Source organism: Martes martes, assembly GCF_963455335.1.
Source record: "Martes martes genome assembly, chromosome: 5".
NCBI lineage: Eukaryota > Metazoa > Chordata > Mammalia > Carnivora > Mustelidae > Martes > Martes martes.
Genome location: NC_137892.1, coordinates 48,889,464 through 48,901,748, shown reverse-complemented (window position 1 = coordinate 48,901,748; position 12,285 = coordinate 48,889,464). Strand labels below are relative to the sequence as shown.

General features: G+C 38.0%; 1 protein-coding gene across 1 annotated transcript in view; it reads right to left on the bottom strand.

Annotated features, from left to right (window-relative positions):
• Window positions 1-5,573: 5,573 nt before the first annotated feature.
• The window catches only part of MCTP1 (multiple C2 and transmembrane domain containing 1), a gene marked incomplete at its 5' end in the record, with an annotated part of 508,994 nt that continues 502,282 nt past the window's right edge, over window positions 5,574-12,285 (bottom strand). Inside the window, 3 exons of the mRNA XM_080804324.1 lie at window positions 5,574-7,648; window positions 8,637-8,734; window positions 10,982-11,099. Of these exons, the coding sequence (XP_080660450.1) occupies window positions 7,577-7,648; window positions 8,637-8,734; window positions 10,982-11,099 (288 nt within the window). The 3' untranslated portion in view covers window positions 5,574-7,576. The remainder of the gene's footprint in view (window positions 7,649-8,636; window positions 8,735-10,981; window positions 11,100-12,285) is intronic.

Genomic DNA, 12,285 nt, shown 5'->3' with positions numbered 1-12,285 from the left:
TATCTTAATAGTAGATGAACTAAAATTCCAATGATTCTCCATTTTTCTGTCCTCGAAATAGTCATGTTGAAAAAATCATTAATCTTAAAGTGGTGACAGATAAAAAGAACTTAGTTTGTTGTCAGTACTTCTCAACTTAAAGGTTAGGTCAGCAATGGTTTATGTCATGACACTGATAAATTTTTCTAATGACCAGAATGGTTTGATTTATAACAGTTTTTTTGTTTTTGTTTTAGCGAATATGTTTCTTTGGTATCTGACTTCATCCCAAAGATGCATTTCTGTTTTGCATTGTTTCTTGTTTTTCCTACATAGAGATGAAATTACAGAGCAATAAATAATACTCAGTAAAATTAAAATGAAACCTTACAAGCAGAATTACAAAGTTGAAAACTGGGCAAAGGGATGAGGGGGAAAATGGTTAGGAGTCATTCTAGTTTAAAAAATCAAGAGGTTATTAATAGATTGATTGAAAAAAGTTAATGAAAGTATACAAATCAGACAAAAGGTGTATAGGCAGCTTCTCTACTCTCACAAATAAACTTTTTGAAAGTTTTGTATAATGTTCAATAAACCAAATGGTTGAGATAATTGTTTTATGGAAGGTTTTTTAGTTGAAACTCAATCAAAAAGAAGAATAAAAATACTGGTTTTACTGGTATTTTCAGAAATAAACTATCGGACCAGCAGTACTCAGTCTTTTCCTCAAGGTTAAGCAAATCTAGTTTCCTTCCCCATGACTTTAGTTCCCTTATTCATCCTTTCAAACAATGTGTAAGTTCATGCAAAGTCATGTTATTGGAGGAAATGGGCTTAAGGAGAAGTTAAGAGCCATTTATAAAAAGTGGTTAGAATGGGTTTCCCAAAGCTATTTTTCCTTGACTAATTTTAGTTCTTTTTTAAAAAATGGGATGTAATTAAAAATTACTTCAAATATAATTACATAGTGGAAAAAATTATAGGCAAATACATTGCTAATAGTGGTGTATTTATGATAGAATTTCGAATAGTCACTTCTCCAAGTTTCTCTGTAACATGATTTATATTTATAATGCCAGTAACTCTTATTTTTGAAAGTAGTGCTCTTAAGATAAATGTGAATCAAGTCTTGAAAATTTTCTAAAGCTCTTATTTAAACTGGCATATAACTGGATTTTTAAAATATAAAGTACATTTTAAAATATGCCATTTTTCTTTAGGGAAGGTTGTAATTAAACATAGTACCATCTAATGCAGATCTCTAAAAAATATATATACCTGCACTATATGCCCCCTCCTTTAAGAGTGAATCTGGCTCATCATTTTACTGGCAGGCTTCTTCAGTCTTCTTTTTAACCACCTTCCAAGCAGTGTGTAACCGTGTTGGGGTCATTGCTCTAGGAAGATTCTTCAATTACCAAAGATGAAACTTCCTCCATGTAATTGCCATGTGGAGTCATGAAAACATAGCTTCACTATTGGCCTTTTCTCATTTTAGAAGTATTTGTAGAACCTAAAGAATTGCTTGTCTGATTTTTTTTTTTTTTTTCAGATTCAACACCAAAACTCAGGGAGAACACTCAGATTGAATGAAGGCTACATTTGAATCTATTTGAAGAGAGAGTGCTACTGTGTTACCAAGAATTTTTTTCTTATATCATCACAGACCTGGAAAAAATTCTTTTTTACTATTGATTTTATTATTCACAACACTATGGCAGATGCAGGCAGCCTGTTGTTCACTGAGAGAATTCTGAGTGAAAGTGTCTTGCCACTATTCTCCAGAGCATATTATTTGGCACCTCTTCTGTGAAGGACAGGAAAATGGTTTCTTGTAAGGTATTGTTTTAAGGAGTACAATTGAAATAGAATATTTTAACAATGATTTTATATAAACTCATTGGATACCAGTAATGTAACTACAGTACACCAGGGAATATCATATTAATGTGTTTGAGGGGGGAGGATTTCTCACCTGCTTGTTGGGGGGTTGTCACAGTTATGGGAGATCATGGAGTATCAGGTACTTCTGTGTTCTCCGCATTAACATCATAGTGCCACAAGAATGGTGTGTACCTGCTGCCCTACCCTGGGAGAGTTGGTGTGCCTGACTCCTGGTTATCAAGTGCCAGATGTTTTGTGTTGACCCTCCCCCCCCCCCCAAAAAAAAGGTTTTCTCTATTATATCTGAAGATGCGTTTTTTTTTTTCTAATCCTACAGAGAAATTTTTAAAGTAATGTTCAACTTCAAACAAATAAAATGGACCACCACATTGATCTATTTTAAAAGTAGTTTTTCAAACGTAAGAAGTATTTGACTTTTCCCAGTGGGTTCCCGGGTGCTTCAAAGACCCTGCTGTAAGTTTGCTAGTTCTCTATGTTAACAGAATCTGCTGTGTAAGAGTTCCAGATCAAAGGTAAGGGGTAAGAATACCATTGTGTAAGGTCCAGTCAGAACTTGAGTTAGTTGCCTCCCGTGTTACACAACAGTCAACAAAAACACAAACGTTATCCCTCTGTATAAGAGATAATAGACACTTAAGTCTTCATCAGAGTTTTTCAAGAGTTTATTAGTTCTTTACAGAAGTAAACTATTTTCCATGATTTTACTATTATAGTTTAGACACAGATTTGGGCTTATAATTGTCATCATCATTGCTATACAAAGGAGGGATGTTTTGAGGGAATGATGTCAAGTTGAGTTGTAAGGTTTCTGGTTCTCTGGATGGCTTTATTAGAAGATCTCTGAACTTGGGACAAGAAGTGGTACCCTTCCTCTCAGCTCCCTTCTGTAGTCCAGCTGCTTCTCTAATTACTGTTGACTTGTCTCAGGTGGGTCTCCTGTGATCAAGAGCCCGTAAGACTGTTTGGGGCCAAGTGTGCTCCTTTCTTTAAGCAGTCAGCATTTCCCCTAAACTTGTTACTATTTGAATTCTAGCAAAATAAATTGTTGCCTCATGCATTGTGAAGCTTGTCTTTGATAGGAACTGGAACTGAGCCTATCCTGCTGTCTTGCCACAGTAGCAGTAACAAGCCAGGTCTTAGGATCTCTAACACATTCCTCCTGAGGAGATGTGCTTTGCAGGTTTCTTCACTGACTCAGGTTGGTCGCTCCTTTTCTCTTGAAGGAACACAGAAAAATCTGCAGCATGGGAGAATTATGTTGCATGTTTACTTTTGCTATAGACTGAGAAAACTATAGCAAAGCTACTTACCTATTTCTGGTTTTAATACAAATGAAGCTTTCAGCTTAATATAGTAATGCTATTAATTGCCTAGAAGAGAACAGCAGTGCCTCTACTTTTTTTTTTTTTTAATGGAGTTTTATAATTGTTCGGTAACATGTGGAGACACAAGCATCATATAAATAAAAAAACCTGTCTACAAAAATACAGCTTGTGCATTTGAGGGACCACTTCTTTGTTATTAATTTAGAATGTGAAAAAAGGAAGATCTCAATAAATTAAAACTCATTTGAGACCATTTATGTACTCGTTACACTTATTTTGGTTCTTAGCACAAATCCCCTAGGGAAAGTGTCATAATCATTACCTTCCAGCAAACCTTTCACTGTGGTGTTAGCTTCGGCGGCACGTGACCACTTTGTACATTTACTGTTTTGGGAGTTTTTTGCATAGGATTCTTACATAATGAGACATTTTGTTTAGTGTTTCTTAAATCTCTAGACTCCGCTGTTATAAATTCTACGATGTGACTGCCACTGTACAAACGTAGAAACTAACATTTTCACCCCAAAAAAGGTTTTATGTTTTTTCTTTCAGTGAGTTACACCAGGCATCTCAGGGAAGAGAAGTATAATTGCAAGGAATGACACTATTGTAAGTATTCATTACATTTTTTATGTGGTTTTAATTCATACTTGACGGAACAGTTAGAGAAGGCTGATTCTGGATACTCTAATCAAACAAATGAATCGACATCTGTACACATACACATACTCACACTCGACATATAAAGCCCCAGAATTTAAATAAGTGTTCCTTTAACAATACCTGAAGCTTTTGCAAGAAGTTTAACGGTCGATCTCTTTACTTGATTTTCTGGAACATCAATTGCCTGATAGTACAGTTTTTTTATTTGCTTTTAATGATGAGTGCAAAACTCAGAAATATTGAGGTACATTTAATAAGTGTATAAACTGAAATTAAAGCCTCTGAATAACACTAGTTAACACAAAATTAGATCACTTACAGCATTACAGACATTTGGATATTAAGATCAAAGTGGGGAAAAAAAGTTCCCATGGTCCCTGAATAAGAGAGCTTACTACCGAATTTTTTTTCACTTTTATATATAGAATAAAATTCTTAAATAGTGCAGAGAGCCTACTCTTGACTCTGGGAAACAGAGTTGCAGAGGGGAGGTGGGTGGGTATTAAGGAGGGCTCGTGATGTGACGAACACTGGCTTATACGCAGCCAATGAATCAATGAATACTACATCAAAAACTAATGATGTACTACTATATGTTGGCTAACTGAATTTAAATTTTTAAAATTTTAAATTATAAATTAAATAAATTGGGCTACTCAGAAAAAATAGAATAAAATTCTATAAAAGATACTTTCAGAAACCTGTTAATTAAATTTTGTTATTATACTTTCGCTCCAGATTTGATTTTAATATACTGTCACTGGTTGAATCACTGCCTGTGACAGGGCAAGTCATATAATAGTAATAGGTATTCAATAAATGTATCACAAAGCAAAGTCGTTTAAAAAAATGTCTTTCAGTTTGGGGTCCTGGCTGGCTCATTCGGTGGAGCATGAGACTCTCGATCTCAGGGTTGGGAGTTCAAGCCCCACTTAGGATGTGGAGAGCACTTAATTTTTTTTTTTTAATCTTTCAGTTCAGATTATCCTAGTAATTAGTATGGTTCAAATATAATTTGGAATCCTTATAGCATCTGTCAGCTTGAATCTGTGGAACAGTACCAAAATGAGCAAGTATTATGTTTTTTTTGCAAATGAAAAGTTTAAAATATGCCTTTCTTAGGAATTACCACAATTAATAGCAACAATAGTACTTTGTCATGTGAATGACCTTTAGTGAATTTACTCACTGAAAGACACTGAGGAATATATTTAATAGTTGACAACATTACCAGATTTAGCAGTCTCACGTCTATTTGGAGTGACATTGAATCTCATAAAGATCTCTTAAAATACTAAATGGAAAATCTTTGAAAACTAAATCAAGGTAAATAGCTTTCAAAAGACAAAACTGTACCTATGTGAAAAGGGAAAAGAGTTAAAATTTTATTAGACAGTTTCTTCTTTTCAGCCTGTGAATATAGTAGTTTTTAAAACAGTGAAGATTCCTCTGAATATCATTTCATGCCTCAAGATAGTTCTTATTCTTCTATCAACGTCATTGCATGCTCACTCCTTCGAAAGTAGTCCGTTTCATACGATAGTCAACGTTTCAGAAAAGGCTTTTTTTGTCCAAACCAAACCTAATTTCTCAAGCAAAGTATCATTTATAAGAATATACAAACAATCCTCCAGCAAGTCTCTCTCAAACCCCTCTCCTCAAAAAAAAGGAAAGGAAAAGAAAGGAGTACTGATTATACTTAGAAAAGATTTTTTTTTTTTATTTAATGCAGTGAATGTAGAGTCAACATTACCACTGAATTTAACATCTGAAAGTTGGTAGAATGAAACAAAAATTAGGCATCTGTTAATGGTTACTATGCACTAGGTACATCTGAGGTTGTACAATATCAGGCTTGTAGACATTTGAGTAGACACTGTCAGCACGGAACATAAATCTCACATAAGGTATAATTAAAAGGTATTTCAAACAAATTATCCCATCAATAAACTTTCTCTGGTAACATCAGCTTCATGGAGTATTATTATGTCTAAGCCACAAACAGTGATGGTATGCAGATAGAAGCATGTCATTATAAACATGGTGAGCTAAATAGAGCATATTGAGGTCAAACCCTTTCTGTAGAAAGGGAATTTAATTGACATTCTCTTTCAAGCATAGTGTATAAACAGATCAAAATAGTTCTGTCATAAGAAATAGTATTTAACAACGTTGCTTTAAAATAAAAATACTTTAAAAATTAGCTTTGATGAGATTAAATTTATTTTTAAAGTCTCTTCCTTTAGAGTGAAATATATATTTCTGGCTTCTGGCTTTTCTATGTTTTTCCATCATAACCCTCCCCCTTCACCCTTTCCCAGTCTATTAATGAAGTAGTGCAAAACATTTTCTACAGCATTTTCAGCCAATCTTAATCCCCTACCCAGTCAGGGAAGTAAAACATTCTTACCAAATTATTTCTCTCTCCAGAGGTATACTCCCTTGATTTATCAGGGAGCTAGGTACAAAAACTACCATAAGTCTTGGGAATGCAATGTTTAAGTATAGATTCTCTGGTAAGTAGTGAAACATTTTTTTAAAGGCAAACTCTCCCCTCCCCATAAGCAGTTTTCTGTTTTTTGGTTTTTGTTTTGTTTTTGTTTTTGTTTTTGTTTTTGTTTTTTACAAATTAGGTTTCATGCATTCATATTATCAAGAATGATTAGTTTTTCTATAAATGAATGTAATGAAACACTGGCATATCACTTAGCACACTAGCATTCTTTACATTAAAATTCACACTAACAAAAATCATACTATGCATTAAAGCATTTCAGTAATCTATGAGAAAGAAGATACTTTTTTGTGTGTGTGATAACACTTGAGTATTAAGTATTTTTAGATGCACAGAGACACCAAAAGCAACACGGATTTAGTTTGCTAGTATTCTTGACAACTGAACGGGGTTGCTAACTTGCTAACTCGGTACAAATTAAAGAAGTGGTAGGTATAAAAATTCAGATAGGCAATCATTTATAAACCTGGCAGTATTTATGTGTAATCCTGTGGAGATTTTAAGGTTTTAGATGGAATGATAGAAGGTTTGAAAGTTTTCTTTGTAGAGTGTGGAAGATTATCCTGACAGTGAATGTACCTTCGCTCATTAGCTTAAAATAAGCCGAGTCATATCTCAGTAATTTGCACAGGAATGAAAGTCAGGATCTGAAGTCAGCGTCTATGTTAAATTGAAATGCATCTGTTCCATAATTCAGATTTTGGGATTCCCCCTTCCCTTTTGAAATGTATAAAACATAGAAAACTGTAATGGATTACTTTTCAGATAAAAAATAGTCACATTAAAAAAAAAACTTTAAAAATCAAATTGACATTTACATTTTATGTAGATTTAATCAGAGCACAGCTGAGCATTTAATGTAATATTCTAGTGCTTCTACTCGTAATTAGAGAAGTACATATCTCCCAATGTTACCATTCTTCTGTTTGTTGTTCCAGTGTGTTATAATACTATCCGCAGCCAACAAGGCTTTCACACAGCAACAGCTACACCTTTATCAAATTGAGTCTGTACAATGGAAGTATATTTTCAAAGACATATGCCTTTGTACACTATTTACAAATTCTCTCGATCATGATAAAAAGGCAAAATAAATAAAAAGCAGGAAGAAAGGAAATGCTGCTGAGGCTGAAGGCTTTTTCTTTTATCTTCCCAAACAGATGCTGGTCTCCTCAGTGCTGGGAGCTGGCTAGCCAAGATTGTTTTTCTTCCTTTTACATGGACTGTGAGAAGGATCTGGTTTCAGTTCTTGGTATTGCACCTGTTTAAACAGAGTTCAGAGAAAGACTGGTCAGGTGGTCACTTTCTGGCAAAGGAAGGAAAAGCAAAGGAATGAGAGACTGCTTGGAGGCAGGGGTGGGAAGAACACTCACCCTGGAAGGTCTATGGGATCTGCAGCTGGGATGCAGAAAACAATAGAGTGATAGAGCAAGAATCATAAGGGAAATCCTGCCAGAAATTACGTGAGAGCACTGCTGTGAACTTTGGTAATAGGCTGCCTCCTCACTGTCAGTAACACATTAGGTTAAAAGCAAAACCATCTTAATTTTGAAAGGCTGAATAATGGTTCTTTGCAATTTACTGTTTGTTTAGTTTAGGCTTAATCTCCCTCCAGCCTATTCTCACGTCGGATACCAAATCAAAAATTCAGCTGAAACTAAGGAGGAAAGGTATTGCTCCAACATAGTGTCAAGATTTTGATAAAAATATTATTTATTCAGAAAATAGCTGATAACTAATGGGCATGAGTAGTTAACCTCAAAGAATTTTAAAAGACTGAGATGTACCCCAGTCTTGAAAATGCAGTTACTCTCCACCCAGTCCCCTAACGGTCTCCAAAAGATGCATTTTTAAAATTCACTTATTTCCTGCAAATTATGCAAAGAAGTGTTTTTTTTTTTCAGATGTTCACTGGCACCTTTTGCTTTCATCATCTATATTCCCCTTTCCTCTCTTCAGGTAATGATGACTTCCCTTCACAAATCAGGTGAACCTTCCTTGGAGGAAAATTGCCCCTATGAGCTCTGGTAGGTCATTCTCCATTCCCCATGCTTTATAAAAGTTCTTCTTGGGTAATACCCCAAGTGGGCTAAATTCCTGAAAGGCAAAATCTGCTACAGATTTAAACTTTAAGTAGCTTAACTTTTTAACTTTAACTGGCTCTTCTAAACCTTTGAAATTAAAAGGATAAAAAGTGAAAACCCAATTCCATCCTATGTTAAATAAGAGTAATAGTGAAACCTACATACCACTTGTACATCTGAAGGGACTCTGGAAAGGAAGTCAAGTAGTTCATTGTTATCAATTGCATATGGACTCCGAAGCTTCTTTGTAAATTTATTGATGCCTGAAAAAGTGATCGGTCAAACATTATTGAAACTCCAGAGTTAGGAATTACAAAAATCACATATATTTCCATATGTTGTAGTGATTCGAAGATCTAGATTAGGCTGCTCTTCAGTCTCCACTGAATGAACCAATACCCTCTGTTTCCTCCCTCTCCCCTTCCCTGTTTTTCTTTCTCCTTTCCTTTGTCCCCTTCCTCACTCCATCCCAACTCAATGGCAGCTCTAGTTTTCTCTCTGTACTTCAGTGGCTTCTTCCCATAGGAAAGGCTTTTTATTTGAGAAACAAACCTGGCAAGGATGCAAGGTTGTGTCTTGCTTTGCCACTCAGTGTCATATTACTTAGAAGGCTTGCTTTAGTATTTCATCTGTGATGAAACTTTTCAAGACAAAAAGTCTGATTTACTGGTTTTCCCTTTTTCAAAAGAGAAACGGTACTGTTTTTTTGGAGTGGGGGGAGGTGTTAATGTTATGCAAACCGAATGTTTAGAAGACAGCTGTCCTTGTGGGTTTTTTTTTGTTGTTGTTGTTTTTTTAATGACCTGAAGTGAGAAAGAGTTTACCACCAGCTTTAAAAAAAAAAAAAACAAAACAAAACAAAAAAAACAGCTTTAAAGATGGTGTTGCAAGAGGATCCTGAACTCTCCTCCCACATATCCAGTGCTCAGGGAAGTCTCACTCTGAAGCAGGTAGGAGAGGCTGGGACCTAAACTCAGCAACAACATTACTCCCAGTGTGGCAACCAGGGTCAGGAGGGAACTCAAAAACTGTAGCTTCTTGAGGAGTGAAGGGTTTGAGCCCCATATCAGGCAGCCCCAGCTTTTAACACGTGCACCTATGAGGGGACTCTCCAAAATACCTACCTTTGAAAAGCAATGGGGCTCAGGTCCACGAGACCCGCAAGGCTATGGTGATCTGAGAAATGGTTCTTAAAGGACTTGTGTGCTTGGCGTCACCCCAGGACCCAACATAGAAACAGTTAATTGAGGGTTACCTGGACTTCAGGAGAGACTCATTTGCTTGTCTTGGAACATTAGCCTGAGGGGTGGGCCTCTGGTTAGACACACATTCAAGGGACTGCTGGGGTGCTCTCTGGAGCCAGAGACTGGGGTGCCATGTCTGCAATTTCCCTCTGCCTTGCTCCAGCTGGTGGATGCTATCTCCACATGCTCCCTGTGCCACACTCCACAGATGGTCAGCATCTCCCTGAGGGGAGACTTGACATGTGTATGGTGCCCCAGTTTTATGTCTGGTTTTACATCTAGGAGGTGGCTCAATAGAGCAAGGTAGGAAGATCTTGAGCTCACCTCCTCCCATGTATACACCGAATCTGCAGCTACATATGGAACAGTTCCTTCTGAGACAGACCTGAAAACTAGCTGAGTGACTTCACATCAGAGAAACAAGCAAAAGGCCAATGGAAGTGAGTAGGAGAGGCTGTGACAAAGGCTCATTATAAATCCTACCCCAGCAAGGCAACCCACGATTACAATGTAACTCACAAACACGGAGCTTCTCTCTGAAGACCAGCAGGTTGTACCCTCCATCAGGCACCCCAGCTTTTAAGTCCTGCACCTGAGAGGTGAGCTGGCTTTGAAAATCATGACATAAGGAGCTGTAGTGAACTGAAACATGGCTCAGAGGGCTCAAGTGAAGACTCACTTTCCCGAGGGTACAGCACAGAAACAGCCATTAGAAAAGCACCCAGACTTTAGCAAATGCATCTCTTTCATATACCCTTAAAGCTTCAGCTGGAGGGGCCGGGGCCTACTGGGATACTCCCCTCCCTCTATCTGCCTTGTAAAGCTGGTGGGTACCAATTTTACCCTCCAGCTGGCAGGCACCAGCTTCACGCTGTCCCTCTGCCATGCTTCAGAGCACCAACATTTTCTGGAGGGGAGCTTTTACGCACATCTAGTGCTTTGGTTTTTGTGGCTGCCAGCAAAGGGACACCCCTTGATTGCTGGGCTCAGTAGGCCAGGGTTGCTTCCATTCCTGAGTTGCATGGGACTCTAACACTCAGACCATTCTTGGCAGACTGCCATCCCCAAGACACTGTACAGATAGCAGACTGTTAGACACCCCCACTCTTTCTGAGAAAGAAGCCGATTTGCTTATGGAGGAGCTTTGAGCTGCTGCTCAACCCTCTGGTCTGGCACATTTTAAGAGTTTATGGGCTTCTCAGGGAACAGAGTCCACTAGATGCAGTCTTTGCACTCTCTGCCTCACTATAGCTTATAAATATCTACCAGTATGGAGCTTCTGGCCTTGTTTAATACCCCTGACTTTTGTAGCTGCTGCTGGGGGACACTGGTGTATCACCTGGCTGTGGTGGCTAACGTGGTTAGGCTCACAGGTCCCACAGGACTGTAACCAAAGCAAAAAGAGTTTTTAAACAGCCACAACCCTGAGGACATAGCTAGAGGCAACAGACTCAGATGCTCAGCCTTTGTCACAAACCCCTGAGCTTACCATCCCAGTTCTGCCTAAGGGGCAGGCTTCTAATTAAACTCACATGTAAGGGCTGACTGTAGACTTCTCCAGAAACCTTGGTGAGCAGGCTCTGTGCCATGCTCTGGAACAGCAATCTCTCTCAGAGAGGAGGTTTTACATATCCCTGGTGCCCTGGTTTTTACAGCTGCCACTGAGGGAGTAGCCCTTGATCTCCGAGCTCTTGTATTTCTGGGTCCCACACGACTGATAACAGTTACAGAGAGAGTTTTTGGAAGGCTCCCACCCCCAGGGCACTGCACAGACATTAGGCTAAAACACATCCACAGTCTGTGAAAGAGACCTATTGGATTGTCCTGGAGCTTCAAGCCTGCATGGCAAGCTTCAAGTCTGGCACACATTTAGAGGCTTAGGAAAGTGCTCTGAGGAAACGTATGCTGCGGGATACCATCGCTACACCACACTGGCATCTCCTTGAAAAGAACTTAGATACTCATGAGGAGCCCCCCAAATGTAACTACAGTAATTAGTTAAGGAATTCATAAGATTAAAATATGTTAAATGTAACCTCAAAAACAGAACATGGGGGTGAAGAGTTAAAATGTAGAGCTTTAGAAAGCAGCCAGCCTTACATTGTTACCAACTTAAAATGGACTATTACAAGTTCTAATATGTAAGCCTCCTGGTAACTGCAAGGCAAAAACCTAATCTAGATACACAAAAGATAATAAAGCAGTCAAAGCATACCAGCAAGGAAAGTCATCAAATCACAAAAGAAGAAAGGAACACAGGAACTACAAAACAGAAAACATTAACAAAATGCCAATAGGTACCTACCTATCAGTAATTAGTTTAAATAAGATAAATTCTCCAGTCAAAAGTATCAGATGGCTGAATGGATAAAAAAACAAGACCCATCCATCTGTCTGTCTATACTGCCTAGAAGAGATGCACTTCACTAGCGCCTGGGAGGCTCAGTGGGTTAAAGCCTCTGCCTTCGGCTCAGGTCATGATCTCAGGGTCCTGGGATCAAGCCCCGCATCGGGCTCTCTGCTCAGTGGGGAGCCTGCTTCCCCCCCTCTCTCTGCCTGCCTCTCTGCCT